Source organism: Aedes albopictus, chromosome 2 (assembly GCF_035046485.1).
Source record: "Aedes albopictus strain Foshan chromosome 2, AalbF5, whole genome shotgun sequence".
Taxonomy (NCBI): domain Eukaryota; kingdom Metazoa; phylum Arthropoda; class Insecta; order Diptera; family Culicidae; genus Aedes; species Aedes albopictus.
Genome location: NC_085137.1, coordinates 304,088,353 through 304,108,079, shown reverse-complemented (window position 1 = coordinate 304,108,079; position 19,727 = coordinate 304,088,353). Strand labels below are relative to the sequence as shown.

At 41.3% G+C, this 19,727-nt stretch overlaps 2 protein-coding genes across 2 annotated transcripts in view; one reads left to right on the top strand and one right to left on the bottom strand.

Moving 5' to 3' along the window:
* The window catches only part of LOC134288187 (uncharacterized), a 504,266-nt gene extending 484,968 nt beyond the window's left edge, over positions 1–19,298 (bottom strand). The window contains exon 1 of the mRNA XM_062852183.1: positions 17,552–19,298. Coding sequence (XP_062708167.1) covers positions 17,552–18,890 — 1,339 coding nt within the window. The 5' untranslated portion in view covers positions 18,891–19,298. The remainder of the gene's footprint in view (positions 1–17,551) is intronic.
* The window catches only part of LOC109423859 (uncharacterized), a 47,383-nt gene that overhangs the window by 17,179 nt on the left and 10,477 nt on the right, over positions 1–19,727 (top strand). The window contains exons 2-3 of the mRNA XM_029879442.2: positions 6,869–7,261; positions 13,512–13,641. Of these exons, the coding sequence (XP_029735302.2) occupies positions 6,869–7,261; positions 13,512–13,641 (523 nt within the window). The remainder of the gene's footprint in view (positions 1–6,868; positions 7,262–13,511; positions 13,642–19,727) is intronic.

Here is a 19,727-nt window from a genome sequence, read left to right as displayed (position 1 = left end):
CGCGAGATATACGACGTTTATACTAAACTGGAACCTCCTAAGAACACTAGCACCATGCATGGAGTGATTCTTGAACTATTTAAATTGTTTTATTTTTTTTTATGTAAAAGCTCTTAGTCTTCTAATATTGCCGAAGGCAATATCTTTCCAAGTGGTCCATAACGTGAGAAATACGGCGTTTAGACTAAATTGAAAGCTTCTAAGAACACTAACGCTACCTAGTGAATGATTCTCCAACTAAATTGCTTTCTATGTGAAAGTTCTTAGTCTTCTGAGCAACTTTGCCAAAGAATTTTTTTTTTCTTAGCGGTCCTCTGCTCTCGGACGCATAAATGTCACGTGTTACATGTTTAAAAATAAACTTTAGCTAGGTATTGTCGTATACGATTGAATTCAACTATCGAAATATATTTGAAAATTCATATGTTGACAAAATATTTCAAAAAAATGTATCAAAATACGACGTTTGACATGATAACCTCAAACATGTCGAAATCTAACATGTGACATCCATGCGTCCGACGGCAGTCCTGAACGTGAGAAATGCGACGTTTAGACTAAACTGGAAGCTTATAAGAACACTAGCGCCACGTAATAAGTGATTCTTGAACTAAATTATTGCTATGTGAAAGCTTTCTGCCTTATTAGCGACTTTGCTGCAGGCAGTATCCTTCTGAGTGTTCCAGAACGTGAGATATTCCACAACTACTGGCAAAAAGTAATGCTATCTCACATGTTCGACATGCTGCCTTGTGTAGCAGATTCGCGGTGGAAAAAGTTCCGGAGCCACTGTTACCATATCAACACATTCTTGATGAGTTTATCTTCCAAATAAGACATTGGTCATTTGAATTGGTAAAAAATATTATTATTCTATAAGAGTTTGAAATTCTGGGACCCCAATGCATTATTTAACTTTTTCTTAACCCGTATCGGCCTGAGTCAGTGCATATGAACTAAAAATGTCGCCGTTCAGCGAATACACAACGGATTTGAATAATTTTCTGACAGTGTACTCGTACATATGTCTAGTTTGTAAAAGTGGATAGAGAACGTCGGAATGGTCCCTATGGCCGGAGTTATTCCAGTGGGTCACTGGGTCAGATTCGTATAAAAAGAGCTGTTTTTCGGTATACAGAGTGTTTTCCATTATGATTCGCTATTAAACTCACTCTATTTTCACTAAAACTTATACCTCTGCAACTAAACATTGTTTCCACACAGTTTTTGACCGTTTAGGAACTACCGGATGTGGCCACCGGACATAATTTCCGGAGGAATCTGCCACATACTGTATACTGGGGTACACAACCATAAGCCATTTTTTGCAGCTCTATGTATTGACTTTAGCGGTATAGTGTCTTAGAAGATTTTGTTCTGTATACTGAACTCTTTATTTTGGGATTTTCACTTTTGTGATTAATCCACCTAAAAGTGCGACAGAAATTCACTTTTTTTTTAAAATGAAGATAGAGTGTTGGTGTCTTCTGCAAAGTTGTAGAAAAATGTATTGTTGGAACGTTTGCCGAACAAACTATTACCTTATTTGCTTAATTATAAGAGATATGTGTCGTTTTTTGTGAACGACCCCTCAAAATAGTTTTTTCGTTATAGCTTTTTCTGGGGATTTTTGGTAATTTTCGTGTGTTCTACAAAGTTTTTCTTTGTTATGAAATACACCTCCTTCTGCTTTTTTTATCATTGGAATATCGCTCCAGATGGAACAGAGCCTGCATCTGAAGAAATTCTTACTGGTATTACTTCAGGAATATTGCAGGGATTTATTTATAAATTTCTGGTAGAAACCATCAGGAACTTTTGCTGGGATTACGCAGGTATCTCTCGCTGCAGATCATCCTGGAGTTCTTTCAGCTGAAAATGCTTGAGAAACCCCAGCAGTAATTTCTGGAGAAGTCCTAGTTGTAATATCTGTTGCTATTCTAAGACATAGTCCTGAAGGAATTTTTGAAGAAATCTCTGGAGACATAGCAAGAGGATTTTATATAGGACCCCTTAGATAAATCTCTGGAGGATTCCTTGTAAGGATATGCAAAGGAACTATTGCAGACACCTTTGAAGCAATCCCAACAAGAATATTTAAAATAATCCCAACAGGCATTTGTTGAAGAATTCGAAGGTAATGTTTCCATAAATTTCTCTTGGATTGTCTCCGAAATGCCTGTTGGGTTCCTATAGGAATTGCTGCTGGGATTGCCATCCAGGATTCTTGCAAGGAGTCCACTTGAAGTTCCTCCAGGAATTCTTTCTGTGATTTGTCAAGTGATTTCTCCATGTTTTTTTTTCATGAACTCCTCCACGGATTTTTCAAATAAATCTTGCAATAGTTCTTCCAGTGATTCTCTATAGATACTTTCAGAAATTGCTCTCGGAATTTCTTCATAAATTTCGCTTGTAGTTCCAATGATTCCTTTATCATTTATTCTTCAGATTGCTCCTGCAATTTTTGCAAGGATACTTCCAAAAACTCTTCTGGCATTTTCACTAAAAATTTCTGCTGGGATTCCTCCAGCGATACCAGTATGAATTTCTTTAGAAACTAAGTAGTCCTACTAGGAATCCTCTTCAGATTATTTTTGGAACTACTGCTGGGATTGCTACTGGACTGCTGCTGGGATTCTTCTATAAATTTCAGACTGGAATCCTCCAGTATTTTTTCTGAGCTTCCCACTTGCAGGGAATCATCCAGGAATTGGAAGATTCTCAACAGTAATAACTGGAGAGGCTGAAAATGCATGAAATTTCTCAAGAATTCGAAAAAAATCATTAGGAGTTCCTGAAGGAATCTCAGCAGTAATGACTGGAATACAATAAGAAATTCCTAGAGTTATCTTTCACAAATTCTCTGAAGGATTCCTAGCAGAAATTTCTCTAAGAATTACAAGAGATTTCCTTGAGGAATCCCAGGAAGAGTTTTCAGAGACACCCCAGCAGGCTTCCCAAATCTTTTGAGAAATCCTCTTGGAATTCCTCTAGAAATGTATGATGGGTTCTCCTGGAAATTTCTGGAATTTTTCCATGGATTTCTTCTAGGATTCCTCCGCAAATTGCTTCGGTCATCCTTTCAGGGATTTTCCCAAGGATTCCTCCAATAATTTCTCTCGAAATAACCTTAGAAATTCCTGCACGGATTCATTCATGAACTTCTACCAGGATTTCTCCATGTATTCTGGCTGAGAATTCTCAAGCACTTCTAGATGGTATTTCTGCAGTTTTTGCTCTTGGGAATCCTCCTGAAGTATTTCTAGCAGGAATTGCTAGAAGAATTCCAGCAACACTTCTTGTAGGATTCCCACCACGAAAGCCCGGAAAAACCACAGTACCATTTCAGGACCAACAGGAATACTCAAAGAAATTTGAAGAGGATTTCCAGAATACGAAGAGGAATTCAGAGAAAAATCACTAGAGGAATACGGCAAAAAAAAAAACCCTGGGTGAGTTTGCGAAGAAATTATTTGATAATTTTGAAAGAAATTCCTGTAGGAACCATATGAAGTAATCTTGGCGGAAACTCAGCACCCATTCTTGAGTAATCTTCATGGTGAATTTTTGGAGGTACCTTTTAAACATCTCTGTAGCAATCACAGAAGGAACTTCTGCAGGAATTACTCACTCACTCATGTATCCTGAGCACCTCTGGGGGTACATAGGTCCAACGTAAAAGATCTCCATCCTTGACTGCTGCTGGCTTCAGCCTTGACCTCGACCCAGATCAGGTTCGCCTTCTTTGATTTCCTTGTTGAGGCTTCATCGCCACGGGCCCCTGGGTCTGTCTCTGCTGCGATGTCCTGCCGGATTCCAATCCAGCGCTTGCTTGCAGATTTCGTCTCCGTTCTTTCGTGGTGTGTGGTTGACTTCCTCCATTTACGTTCTCGAATTTCTGTTGATATCGGTTTCAAATGACATCGTCGATGGAGCTCAGTACTCGGAATCCAGTTGTGAGGCCACCAGGCCCGAATTATAAACCGCAAACATCGGCTGATGAAAATCTGTAGCTTTTGTATGGACTCTGCTGACACGCACCACGTTTCGCTGGCGTACAACAACATAGATTTCACGTTGGAGATGAAAAATCGGGTTTTGATGCGTTGACTGATCTGATTGGATCTCCATATATTTCGTAGATTCGGAAAAGCAGTCCTAGCCGTCTTGATCCGTGTTGATTGACAACGATTTGGTCTTGCTGACGTTGATGGTGGACCCGCCGTAGAGGAGCGTTCGGTCTGGTCGTCGAGCTTATTCTGCATGTTAGAGCATCGTTGGTCTAGTATGCTCCATTGCAATGGACTGCCAAACTAGCCTACGATTTGGTTCACGGTCAATCACCCGCACCATGATCTTGTCGATTACGATGAGAAACAGTAGCAGTGATAGTACCAAACTACCCGGATGGGATCCAACAAAGCTCCGGTATGCAGAACTCTGCATGTAAAAGCCTCGTACTGTGCTTCCATGAGGTTGACGATTTTATTCGAAACTCCATTGCGTCTCAGGGCGCCCCACAGATTTTCGTGGCTCAGACGACCGAAAGCTTTTTTGTACTCAATGGACAACAAAAAGAGGGACTCTTGGAATTCGTTCACCTGCTCCAGTATAATACGGAGCGAGACAATATAGTCAACACAAGATCTTCCGGCACGGAACCCTCTTGCTGCCGCCGGAGAGCCGCGTCTGTTTTCTCTTGTATCCGATTCAAGAACTTTGAGAACAACACACAATGGATCAATGCAGAAATCACGGTAGGTATCCTAGAAGATTTTCTAGAGGAATTCCTGAAGAAACTCTTGGAGAAATCCGCCGAAAATGTCAAGAGGAACTCTTGGGAATATGAAGAATTCTTTGGATAACGTCTCAAGGAATTCCTGCTGAAATGCTGAAATTCTTGCTGAGATTGCTCCAGAAGTATGTCCACGTTATCATATTCAAATCCATTCTGTGATTTCTCCAAGGATTTCTATAGATATTTCCAATGATTTTTCCAGATTTCTCTCTTTAGGAATTTTGCTTGAAATACTACTGGAAATCCCTGAAGGAATCACAGCAAACAAATTTTAAAGAAATATCTGGAGGATTCACAGCAGCACCTTTGTAGGAATCTCAGTTGTAAATACACAAGACAAGGGACTTGCCCTCTCCTTCATCCCGCATTTCATAGTATTTATCAAAAAGAATTAATGAAAAAAAGAAAAGGCTGCCTACGCTAGTGGTTGTTATTGCAAGTGGAATTCCTTCAATAAATTCTTGAAGAGACCTATTATCATTCCAGGTATTTCTATAATATTCGTTCCATGATTCCATTATGTTTTTCTTGAGATGCAGGCTCTGTTCCACCTGGAGCGTTATTCCAATGATAAAAAAGCAGAAGGAGGTGCATTTCATAACAAAGAACAACTTTGTAGAACACACGAAAATCACCAAAAATCCCCAGAAAAAGATATAACGAAAAAACTATTTTGAGGGGTCGTTTACAAAAAACGACACATATCTCTTATAATTAAGCAAATAAGGTAATAGTTTGTTCGGCAAACGTTCCAACAATACATTTTTCTACAACTTTGCAAAAGACACCAACACTCTATCTTCATTTTTGAAAAAAAAAGAATTTCTGTCGCACTTTTAGGTGGATTAATCACAAAAGTAAAAATCCCAAAATAAAGAGTTCAGTATACAGAACAAATTCTTCTAAGACACTATACCGCTAAAGTCAATACATAGAGCTGCAAAAAATGGGTTATGGTTGTGTACCCCAGTATACAGTATGAGGCAGGTTCCTCCGGAGATTATGTCCGGTGGCCACATCCGGTAGTTCCTAAACGGTCAAAAACTGTGTGGAAATAATGTTTGGTTGCAGAGGTATAAGTTTTAGTGAAAATAGAGTGAGTTTAATAGCGAATCATAATGGAAAACACTCTGTGTACCGAAAAACAGCCCTTTTTATACGAATCTGACCCAGTGACCCACTGGAATAACTCCGGCCATAGGGACCATTCCGACGTTCTCTGTCCACTTTTACAAACTAGACATATGTACGAGTACACTGTCAGAAAATTATTCAAATCCGTTGTGTATTCGCTGAACGGTGACATTTTTAGTTCATATGCGCTGACTCAGGCCGATACGGGTTAATTCCCGAAGAACTTAACTTAGGTCGATTGAGTACAACAAGTGAGTAAGCATATGATTCAAGTTCTAGTTTATATAATACGTAGTAGAATCTGAGATTTATGCTCTCTGTGATGTTTTGTTGGGTGAACGATTTATGTGCTTCTTTCTAAGATCCTACAATATAATGGTAAGATGCTTAAAGTAACCTTGAAAGTATGCAAAACGCGCTGCATCCTTACCACAATCCTCTATGTATTTTTTTTTGGCAACGGTTCAATTCATCGATCTAATGTATTCCGCCTATTGCAACATTGCATTCGTGAATTCCAGGTTAAATTAAAATTCTGGCTCATCAAAATTCTACACGTATCTCAACGTGTTCTAAATGGGTCCTCCAACTGACGATATGCTTCGTCGTGCTCTGCCAGTTTCAAGTTTATCAACAAGATTCGGACGTCTGCTCTAGATATGTATGCATATAAAGGAAAGCCCATTTGAAATGCTGTTCTATGCCAAAAACTTTACCAATTGCACATGTACTTTATGCAGTTGGGTTTGTTCTCTAGTTTTTGCTCTAGCTCACTCTCTTCCTCTCTCTGCGAATGAGGAGTGACGACGACGACGTTCCGGTTAGTCTTTTGGCATGCACGCAGATTTCATCCCGCCACCACATTGCTGGTGATATGTGTCTCTGTTAAATTTCGTTTTATAATGGCAAATCAATACAGACCGGAAATTGTTTCAGCTCGTTCGACTTTGACCCATCGTCCCACGACCCAGTTGATGATTTGCAGCCTCCGAATCAGTCGAGTGAGGACCATCGCCGACAGCAGTCGCAACATCTGCCTTCATCGCCCGCAAAACAACCGCAGCCTCAGCCGTTGAGCACGTTTACCTCGGCCAAACCGAGTCCGACGCCGTCTGCAGTTGCTTCGCCAACAACCGCCCGTCAACCGATGAACTGGAACCGAAGTGATGCAACCAAGGCCCTGCTAGTCGAGGCAAAGGCCATTGAACTACTCAAGTCTCCGAATGTACTAGTGCTGCGCTTTCCTGATCCGGAACTAAACAAGGATATAGTTCAAGGCTATTCGACCTCCATCGAGAACGTGGTCTTCCATCGGCCGTCCACACCGCGGTAGGTAAATTAGGATGTTTTGGTGCTACAGTGCGTTCCACATTGATGTGACCATGCTACTTTCTAATATATCGTGAATGTGAATATGATGACATACGCAGTGGTTATAGTAGTGTAAAGATGTTAAACTTTGTTGAAGATGATTATCCCAAGCGCAAGTGAAAACTGAAACTAAGACTAAAACTATTTATTTGAAAGTGTTGGTACAAAACGAACTGCAAAGAAAAGGTAAACAATTAGGTATAGCATGTCCACATGAGATCTCCTAGGTGGTTGTGCATTAATTACGTAAGTGTTCATAGGTGGTTGGAGGGGGGGGGGGTGTTGGGGGTTTGAGAAACCGCCATACAAACATATTTGGGTCCTCATGCAAAAAATCTTACAATGGGGGATGATGTGTCAAAAAATCGTGAAAATTCCCTTACGTATTTTTTTGTAGGTACCATGGACCATGGACAGCCCCTATTGGTCTATTAATTGAAAGGCGTGAATAACGGAATGTTACTATTGTGGAAAATAATGTTTTCTGAAAATTAGTATGTCTGATTATGGCTTTTATTATCTTCAACTAAGTGTTAATAGTTTTATTGTTTCCGTTTCAAAATAGTGAAGTACCTACAGCAATATAATAATTTCTAGATACTTCTTCGTTCCAACAGGTATCAAGTTATAGACCGAATTTCTCGACCGTATATACCAAAACCTCAATATACACCAAGGCAAAGGAAGCTTTAATTGAGTTTGGGCGTAATTTAAGAGAACACTATTTGGGAAATAGTGCGTAAATGGAATTCAGATTGTGAGAGTGGACACATCAAAAATTTCGAAACTGTGATAAGTTTTAAGTTAGGTACCGTAAACTGGGGTGTAGTTGATCAGTGGGGTGAACATGATCACTCAATTACCCACGGATATTGACTTTCAAGGAAGTTACCACTCCATTTTAATGTTACGTCGTTGGATTGCGAATGCTTAAAATAGAATGGTTGCTTCCTTGAAAGTCGATATCCGCGGATAATTGAGTGATCAGGTTCACCCCACTGATCAACTACTCCCCAGTTTACGGTACTAAGTTATAAGCCTCAATAATCAACTTTACATTATAACAGTGTTGCAAAATTCAGTGGTTATCAATCTGGGGTCACGCGTCACGTGAGTTTTATTGAGAACCTTGAGTGCCAGGTGGAACTGCATTTTTTCCGGATATGTCAACTCAATGTAGGTATGCTCATGGGCCACGCGATTTTCTCGTGAATCTTGCAAATAGCTGCGAGCAGTATGGTTGTGAAACGAAGCAACAGGAATATGCAACGAATGTAGTAGTTGTATCACAAATGATGGACAGATTTGCCTCAACGCCGAAAATTCCTGGAGGTTCTGTTTTTGATCTTTAGACTAAGACTAAAGATCAAAATTTTTGACCTGAATTAACAAGAGTATAACTTTTTTCACAGGCTCAGCTCAGTCTCGCTCAGTCCCACGTACCAGCATGTACTTTGTTTTAGCCGCATTCACTACCAGTCCGACCTTTGCTGCTTCACGTTTCAGACGGGTGTACAGCTTTGTCACCGTTCCAAATGTTTTAGCAATAATATCTATGTCATCCGCAAAACAAACAAATTGGCCTAATTTCGTGAAGATCGTACCCCGATAAGCCCGGATCGCTGCATAACACCTTCCAGGGCGATGTTTAATAGTAGGCAGGAAAGTCCATCACCTTATCGCAGTCCCCGTCGAGATTCGAATGAACTGGATAGTTTACCCGAAATCCTTACGTAGTTCTGCACACCGTCCTTCGTTGCAATTATCCGTCTGCCGGGAAAGCTGTTTTTGTCCATGATTTTCCATAGCTCTGTGCGGTCGATACTGTCATATGCCGCCTTGAAGTCGATGAACAAGTGCGGTGCGTTGGGACCTGGGATTCCACATGTTACGGGCAGCTGATCAACAACGTCTGAGTGCCAGTGAAGGACTGTATGCTCAACTATGTATCATGGTCAACCGAAAAGTACGGGATTGGTACCCGGCCATGTGAGTCAGCCAGTAAAACAATTGTAACAGAAAGTTAGTAAGAGAGTAAAATTATTCGAGACGAATGGCAACGGTCCCCCGGAAAAGGACTTGTAATTAGAAGCTCGGTACGTCGAACTGACAATCTCTAAACTTTATAGAGAGCACCGGCATATTCGCCGATACGCTGAAAGAACGCGGTATCGCATCGTTGCACAAGGTGTGTTGGATATAATCCATGGTGCGAACCACAGACAACAGATGTTTGTTCTAGAACAAAATTTAACTCAAAACCTGTGTAAAAACCGCAAAGACCAAATACGTTGCTCACTGCTTTCATATATACAACGAATTGCTGCAGTAGTTTCCATTTGACAGGGATTACTTGCGTTTTTCATTTGTAAACAAGCCCCTTAATGCGATCTATAAATGGTTGCCAGTTAGGTTTTCTTAATGAAATGATGGTTGTTAGTATTTACACACTTTTCGTGTGTTAGCATAAACGTCTGTTATCCGTGGTGCGAACGTTTAGAGGTAAACATACAAGCTACCAGAGTAGCTGTTACACGCGCGAACTGGAAACAACTTTCATCGTTATGAGGAAAGCAGTGCGAACGGTAAATGCTGCAGCATGGAACCAAAGTGAACCCGGCGGAATGTGAAGCGATAGATTGTGTGATATTTGCCAGAAAACCATTCGCCAGAATGCCATTGACCAGAAAGACATATGCCAGAAAATACCATTTCCCAGAAAACCGTTTGCCAGAAAGAACCATTTCCCAGAAAACCATTTGCCAGAATGTACTACTCCCCAGAAAGAACCATTTCCCAGAAATTTTTCAAAGTTTATAATCCAGAAGTGTTCCCATTCTAATAATGATTTGAAACGTTTTTAATAAAAAAATCGTGTTTTTATTTGTTTGGGGTCGATTACCCATTTTCTCGAATCGATTGTAAAAATGTTGGATATTTTTTTTGTTCAGATTTGGATCCAATTGGTCAAATATTATTTTGCCCGAATATGATCACTACTCATCAAAGATTTTTCCTTCTTCAAAACATAGGCTGTTCTTTCCAGCTTTTGTTGATATGGAATGTTTGGCGTTACTTATATTTTCCAAAGATTTCTTTCTTTCAATTGAAAGAAATTCTTTTAAGCTTACTCTTATTATGGAACAAGTGATCATGTTACTTTAAACCATAATTTGTGAGCCAAACAGCAAAATTTATTGTTGATGACACACTTAAGTCAATCGAAAACCGTAAACAATCGAGTAAGTAAGTTTGTCGTGACGTGATTTTTAGATCATTTTTTTTATGAATTATGAATATGCTTTTGGATCATCGCTTAAAATACATAGAAATAATAAGTTAAGTGAGGTTTTACCTATACCATTAGCCTGACTGTCATTGCTCGAAAGTCAGTACTCTGAACTTGAATGTACCATTAGGCCGAATATCACTTGACCGAATGCTATGAAAATTAAGTCTAATAATTCCAGCAAAGTTTTTCCTTCTTTTAATCATCCGCTCTTTTTCTTGATGAACTTCCTAGCTTTTTTGCGCCATTTCTAACCAATATATGTATTCCTTTATTACGGTGATTGTAACATGTGAGCTTAGCAAATTTGGCTGCCGTTTGGCTGAAAATGAATAATGTACTCGAGTGACCATGCCACTCCCCCCCTGTCTCATTATCATTTGAAAGAATAGTCTATGATTTAAAGAAGGAAAAATCTTTGATAAAATATTGGCAGTTTCAACGCCAATTAAGCCCTGAGTTCTAGAAGCCTCTCTCTCTCTCTCTCTTCTTGGCGTAACGTCCTCATTGGGACAAAGCCTGCTTCTCAGCTTAGTGTTCTATGAGCACTTCCACAGTTATTAACTGAGAGCTTCCTCTGCCAATGACCATTTTGCATGCGTATATCGTGTGGCAGGCGATAACTTGAAAATGAACTGAATTATCATTTCCTAGCTACATTTTACACCAGGGGTTTTCAAATCGTGCACCGCGGTGCACTTGGTGCACCGCATAGCCATGACAAGTGCACCGCGACACGCCGGGCTGCATCCATCAAACACCTTGGCAGATATTCGCGAAGAATCATTGAACAAGTCTACAAAAACTCTCCTCATAAGTATCACACGAATTCGTTAAAAAACTCAGAAGGAATCTTACTAGGGTAAAAGCTCCCTTAGTGGAGGTAGTACCAATAGTGGTGGTAGTGGCAATTTAGCACTATTTCGACCAAAAAGCTTGCAAATGGCATTTTTAATGGATGAATCATACCTAACTAATAACATTAATTTAGTTTTGTGTTCAGGATTTGGCGGAAAACCTATTTTAAAAAAATATTTTCCTTAATTTTTTTGCTCCTTTGCACCTATAGTGGTGGTAGTGTTCCTATAGTGGTGGGTCCCATAAGAATTCAATGGGATGCGCCACTATAGGAATCAATGTTAAATTTTACCTCCATAATAGGAACCGTGTACCTATAGTTGGTGCAAGTGATTTATTAGCAAAAACTTAAATAAACAATGGTTTTTACATTTTTCCTAACAAATTTAAGTGAAAAACTGTCGATTAACGTTTTCAGACTTTTTATTTTGTGGAATTATCAATTTTATTCAATTATTTTACTACAAGGAGCTACTAATAGCACCACTATTGGTACATTTACCCTAATATATCTGAGTCCTTGATTAATACCAGAGAAGAAATCTTTCAGTGCTCAAAAATCGGTTGACTTGGAAATCTATTGACAACGTTTTTATGATTATCAAAGGAGCTTCGCCTGAATTGACAATAGCGCTTGGAGTGAATTTATCAAAAATCTTGGCAATAGTATGCCAAAGTTTTGAAAATGAAACTTCTAAGTGTCTTGCAAGGATTTTTTCAGATATCCAGTCAAAGTCTTGGGAAAACGTGCATTAAAAATTATACAGGGGTAATCAAAATCCGAATTTCTCATTTTGATTCCTTGAGAACAATATGCCACTAACTTGGAAGGAATTTTACTGGGAAACTTTTCTGGATTTCACTCAGCGTTTATAAAGATCTTGTTTGATTTTTTAGAAATATTCTCAGCAAGAAATTTTCCAAAACGATTAGCTGTGCCACCATAGACTAATTTCAAGACCTCGATGTACCAAAGAAAACGATCAAATTTTGTGTGTCCAGTCCGGTACCCAATAATATTCATAACCGTGTATTTTTTTCCGTGTAAATTGCCTTTCGTGTAAATTATATTTAGCGTGTTGCACTGATCTGACAGCTCTGACAGTAAGGGACTAAACATAAAATACGTAAAGTGGGTACCCAAGGATTGTTCACAATCTGCGAACTTGACTGCGGAAAAAATCGCAACCATGACGCCGTTGGTGCCACTTCACTATGCATCGATAAGCAACGGAAAAGTCAGTGTGGAAAAAAATGTTAACGAAATGCACCTGAAGTCGCTACGAAAAATACGAGTTTTTTTTACAAGTTGCCTGTTTTAACAATAATAAACATATGCACTGCGGAGCGATTTATTTTCAAAAAGTTCACCGCGATTTAAAAGATCTGAAAACCCCTGTTTTACACTAATCAAACTTTTTTTGCTTAACTGTTGTGCAACAGACGACCCTGCCGTGAACTGCCAAGCGAACTTGTGTACGTTAGCCGCTGCGAAGTCGTGTGCGAAATTCGTCTGTGATAATAATTAATTTCGGCTGAGTCTTAATGGGTGCAAATCTCTCAATAATTCCGTGTATACTTTTATCACAGACAAACAGACGTCTCACTCTACCCACCTCCCATCGTTTCCCTTTTTAACGGACTATTCAAATATTACGTAGTTCGCAAATCTCTCGCTCATAGCGCTCGCATAATTTTTGTGCCTCTTTGACGTTTGACTACTGCCATGTACTCAGCGGGTTCGCAAAATACAGTGTAATTAGCATTGGGCGATTATACTTTTGTAACGATGATTTTATTCGCACTATGTTACAAATGACACGCCAGTTTGTCTGTGCTTTAATTTTTGGTTGTATGTACTATTCAACATCACCCTGAAAGGTGTAATGCGACGAGCCAGGTTCAACAGTAATAATAACAGTAAAAATAATGTGTATTAATCTTAATTTCCAGATGGTCACATATTTGGGATACGCACTGTATAGGGACGCACCATGTGAGCGCGTTGGGCGGGATTATTCAAATTACTACATGTTCTGCTTGCTGTTTCGCTAATTCCAGGTACTGCTTGGTGCACTTAAAGCCAGATGCCGACGTGGACCGAGTTATACAGCAGCTTTCCAAGATTTCGTTCGGAGCCGGGAAAATCTCCGTCGAACGGAAGACGAAAAATGTTGAATCGAAGCCAAAGGTGAGCCTGATGTTATTTATTATTTATTTATGCTCTCCTTTGGGGCGATGATCCATGCGATAGTGTCATCTGTGCTGTACGTATGTTTGTGGTGAATGTGTGTGTGGTTGTTCAAACCTGGCGCTTTCCGCGTTTGAATGTTGCTTAGCTTCCTGTGTGACCGGATGTAAATAACCTAATTTATGAATTATCATAGCGCTACCGCAATGTGTTGTGTATCTGGGCCCGAGATGCACAGATATGTGTACACCTATCTGCAGATGTGCAATGGAGTGTATGTAGATAACAGATGCGAGGGACAGGCGGAAAATATGCTACATTTTTCTACAGTTTTTTTGGGACCGATGCCAAAACTACAACTTGAGGTTTAATGTTCAGCTATGTATTATTACTTTTGTGGTGCATATGCATATGGGGCACTCTCTAGAACAGTGGTTCTCGTCTATGTAGCAAGTTGAGATGCTTATTATTCATAGTTGTCACTCGTCAGTTGACATTAGTTTTATTTATTTTTGTTCTTATAATTTAATATTTAATAATCGACTTTGAGTGCTGAGAATGAGAGGCAAATTCTTCAACCACTAATTAGCATCTATTCGTTAATGAATGATGAGCTCAATGACTTTAAAGATGATTGCTATTAAAGCCTTGATAGAGTGCCCAAAACAAACTGCCGAATTATTCATCCATGATGCAAATCATAATGGTCATAAGCCATTCACGGCTATGAGGAGGATCACATGTAAGAGCATCCGAAAACACCTGCCGATACCCAAGTATTTCTAGATAGACCACGTGCTGTTTGACGGATGACATACAGGGGATACTCAAAATAACTGGGACAGGTAAAATTTTCACCTTTTTAAAAATGTTCAACTCGCTGTAACTTTTTGAAAAGGGCATCAAATATTCTCAAATTTTTACTGTCAGTTCATCAACTAGTTGTGTATCAGTGGACAAAATTTGGAAAAGATCAAGCCATTCTATACGAAGTTATAAAGGTGCTAGAAAAAGATTTAATTATCCGATAGCCAAATTTGAGCTGTTATATCTCCGGATTCAATGAACCGAATGCAATGAAATTTTGATCATTTATGACTTACATAATGAGCTATTAAAAACTTTCGACAAAACTTAAAATTCTTTACACGAAAGAAAATTATTACGATTAGATTATTTTTCTAATACAACACCAATTATTTCAAAACTTCATCATCGTTTCAAAATTCGAGATAGTAATTATAGCTCATCATAATTCCTTCTAATTGACTTGAATACATTTATGTTTTAAAGGAAAGTAACCAAATAGCCGGAATTAAATTGAAAAAAGAATGGGATGCATATGAAAAATATATAAATTTACTAAAAAAATATAGAATAAATTAAATCGCCATAACTTTTTTTCTTATTAATAATTTCTAATTAGGTAAACTGTTTTTCCAAGTTCATTATATAAGTCATGAATGATCAACATTTCATTGCATTCGGTTCATTGAATCCGGAGATACAACAGCTCAAAGTTGGCTATCGGATAATTACACCTTTTTCTAGAATCTTCATAACTTCGTGTAGAATGGCCCGATCTTTATCAAATTTTGTCCACTGATACACAACTAGTTGATGAACTAACAGTGAAAATTTGAGAATATTTGATGCCCTTTTCGAAAAGTTACAGCGAGTTGAACATATTTTGAAAAGTGAAAATTTTACCTGTCCCAGTTATTTTGAGTATCCCCTGTATTTCGGTTATCATAGTTGTGAGGTCAGAACTGTGCATTTCAATACTCAATACTTGCCAAGATTGGTGTACAGTTCCAAGGTTCCAACACTGCTTATATGTACCAACAGGGTTTTTTTGTAACGTAAAGTACCAACAGGTAAAAAAAAAACGTGGAACTAATTTTTTGCACATCCATATCTAAGCAGTTAGTCAACCAAATTTCAATCTTTTTGCATTAACGGAATCCTACACTATCCTAGAGAGGTGTAGTGGAATCCGATTGGAATTTCATGCAGCTTCCGGTGAGAACAAGGCGAAAACATTAGTTCCACATTTTTAACTTCTTCCGGTTCCGTTTTGTTCCCGGATTGGTTGTGAGTACCATGTCTTTGTAGCGAGTTCTTTCGGAACATCGACAAGATAGCGATGATGATTAACCTGGGCTTGTTAGGGGAATATCTGTAAATAAAAAGAAAATCGGGTTAAATACGGTTCCTTTGAATTCCACTAAGAATTTGCATCCTTTGACAGATATGATTTCGACCTCAACTGTAAGGTCGTCTTCAGTGTCTTGTACTTGACTCGACAAGATAGCACCATTTTGTCTTCGGCACAGTTGTTCAGAACAACAACCACTTCCTGGTGATAGATTTCATAGTTCCGAATTTCCCCACCACGTGGCGCTAGTGTACATTAGGGCAGTTCAGACTTTCATTCATTTATTTAGTTAACATCAAATTCATGATAAAACTGAATCAACAATTTGCCGCCATAATATTCGATTTGCAGCTGCAGCTCTCCAACGTCGGTCACGCCCAACATTCGCCAGATCACGCTCTACCTGGTCCGCCCATCGTGCTCTCTGCGCTCCACGCCTTCTTGTACCAACCGGATGGTTAGCAAACACCAACTTTGCAGGGTTGTTGTCCGGCATTCTTGCAACATGCCCTGCCCACCGTATCCTTCCGGCTTTGGCTACCTTCTGGATGCTGGGTTCGCCATAAAGTGCAGCGAGCTCGTGGTTCATCCTTCTCCGCCACACACCGTTCTCCTGCACGCCGCCGAAGATCGTCCTTAGCACCCGTCGCTCGAAAACTCCGAGTGCTTGCATGTCCTCCTCGAGCATCGTCCACGTCTCGTGCCCGTAGAGAACCACCGGTCTTATTAACGTCTTGTACATGGTACATTTGGTGCGGGGGTGAATCTTTTTTGACCGCAGTTTCTTCTGGAGCCCATAATAGGCACGACTTCCACTGATGATGCGCCTTCGTATTTCACGACTCACGTTATTGTCAGCCGTTAGCAAGGAACCGAGGTAGACGAATTCTTCTACCACCTCGAAAGTATCCCCGTCAATCGTAACATTGCTGCCAAGGCTTGTCCTGTCTCGCTCAGTCCCACCTACCAGCATGTACTTTGTCTTAGCCGCATTCACCACCAGTCCGACCTTTGCTGCTTCACGTTTCAGGCGGGTGTACTGTTCAGCCACCGTTCCAAATGTCCTAGCAATAATATCCATGTCATCCGCAAAACATACAAATTGGCTGGATTTCGTGAAGATCGTACCCCGGCTGTTGAGCCCGGCTCGTCGCATAACACCTTCCAGGGCGATGTTGAATAGTAGGCAGGAAAGTCCATCACCTTGTCGTAGTCCCCGTCGAGATTCAAATGAACTGGATAGTTCACCCGAAATCCTTACGCTGTTCTGCACACCGTCCATCGTTGCTCTTATCAGTCTAGTCAGCTTCCCGGGAAAGCTGTTCTCGTCCATAATTTTCCATAGCTCTGTGCGGTCGATACTGTCGTATGCCGCTTTGAAGTCGATGAACAGGTGATGCGTTGGGACCTGGTATTCACGGCATTTCTGGAGGATTTGCCGTACGGTGAAGATCTGGTCCGTTGTCGACCGGCCGTCGATGAAACCGGCTTGGTAACTTCCCACGAACTCATTTACTTTAGGTGAAAGACGACGGAAGATGATCTGGGATAGCACTTTGTAGGCGGCATTCAAAATGGTGATCGCTCGAAAGTTCTCACACATTAACTTGTCGCCTTTCTTGTGGATGGGACAGATTATCCCTTCCTTCCACTCCTCCGGTAGCTGTTCGGTTTCCCAGATCTTGACAACTAACTGGTGCAGACAGGTGGCCAAATTTTCCGGGCCCATCTTGATGAGTTCCGCTGCGATACCGTCCTTACCAGCCGCTTTGTTGTTTTTGAGCTGGTGGATGGCATCCTTAACTTCCCTCAGCGTGGGAGTTGGTTCGTTCCCGTCCTCTGCTGCACCAACATAGTCATTTCCTCCGCTGCCTTGGTCCTCCGTGCCTACATTCTCTTCGCCATTCAGGTGCTCGTCGAAGTGCTGCTTCCACCTTTCGATCACCTCACGTTTGTCCGTCAGGAGGCTCCCGTCCTTATCCCTGCAGATTTCGGCTTGCGGCACGTAGCCTTTGCGGGATGCGTTGAGCTTCTGGTAGAACTTGCGCGTTTCCTGCGAACGGCACAGCAGTTCCATTTCCTCGCACTCCGCTTCTTCCAGGCGGCGCTTTTTCTCCCGGAAGAGACGGGTCTGCTGCTTCCGCTTCTGTCTGTATCGCTCCACATTCTGTCGGGTTCCATGCTGCAGCATTACCGCCCGCGCTGCATCCTTCTCCTCCAGAACCGCTCTGCACTCCTCGTCGAACCAATCGTTTCGTCGACTCCGTTCTACGTACCCGATAGTGCTCTCAGCTGCGTTGTTGATGGCTGCTTTGATTGTACTCCAGCAGTCCTCTAGAGGGGCCACATCGAGCACACCCTCGTCCGGCAACGCTGCCTCGAGATTCTGCGCGTATGCGGTGGCGACATTCGGTTGCTTCAGTCGCTCTAGATCGTACCGGGGCGGCCGCCGGTAATGTACGTTGTTAATAACGGAGAGTTTTGGGCGCAGTTTAACCATCACCAGGTAGTGATCGGAGTCGATATTAGCGCCACGATAGGTCCTGACGTCGATAATGTCGGAGAAGTGCCGTCCATCAATCAGAACGTGGTCGATTTGCGATTCCGTTTGTTGTGGTGATCTCCAGGTGTAACGATAAGGGAGGCTGTGCTGGAAGAAGGTGCTACGAATGGCCATGTTCTTGGAGGCGGCGAAATCGATGAGGCGTAGGCCATTTTCGTTCGTCAGCTGGTGGGCGCTGAACTTTCCAATCGTCGGTCTGAATTCCTCCTCCTGGCCTACCTGAGCGTTTAGATCCCCTATGATGATCTTGACGTCGTGGTTTGGGCAGCGGTCGTACTCGCGTTCGAGCTGCGCGTAAAATGCGTCTTTGTCATCATCAGTGCTTCCGGAGTGAGGGCTGTGCACGTTTATTATGCTAATGTTGAAGAATCGGCCCTTGATTCTCAACCTGCACATTCTTTCATCGATCGGCCACCAACCGATCACGCGCCTCTGCATGTCGCCCATCACTATAAAAGCTGTTCCCAGCTCACGTGTGTTGCCGCAACTCTGGTAGATGGTATGATTACCTCTAAACGTTCGCACCATAGATCCTGTCCAACACACCTCCTGCAGCGCTACGATTCCGAACCCGCGGTCCTTCAGTATATCGGCGAGTATGCGGGTGCTCCCGATGAAGTTGAGAGATCTGCAGTTCCACGTACCGAGCTTCCAATCGCAAGTCCCTTTTCGTCGCTGTGGTCGTCGCCATTGGTATCGGTTCGCATTCTTCTCTTGTTGATTTTCCGGTGCTAGTCTTTTTTACGGCTGGCTCGCAGGGCCTGACACCAACCCACTAACCCAGGGAGCTGGGCTTACCTTCCCGGAAGCTACGGGTTCTGCATTGGCATTTCCTCCAACTACAGTGCTAAATAGCTAGGCTCGAGCGCCAGTCTTCGCCGGGGGTGGTGTTTTTAATGGGCGCCCAGGAGATAATATTTTACCTGAGCTTCCACCCCCCGGAGTTCCGGTCTTCGGCAACATTCATCATTGAGGTCTGAAGAATTCAAATTGACTTTGACCCTATGACTTCATCCATGTGTGAATTATCTACAACGCGGAGAACCTTTTTCGAAAATTCTCCATAGTAATTCCCATATAAACCTATTTTGCTTTTGGGCCACCATTAAATCACCACCGAAATGGCTGAAATTTTGACTGGACTCTAGTTTTGCACCAAGGATTGCAATGAACATATGGGAGCTTTGAATTTTTGACATGTTTAAAGTCTGAACTGCCCTAGTGTACATAGTGACTTCCGGTACGACTTTGGTGGGATATAGCACGAGATTGAAGCCAGATAGGAAGATGCGATCTTCGGCAAAGTTGTTCAGTACTACGAGTACTTCCAGGTGATGAAGAGCATAGGTTAAAATTTCACCACCA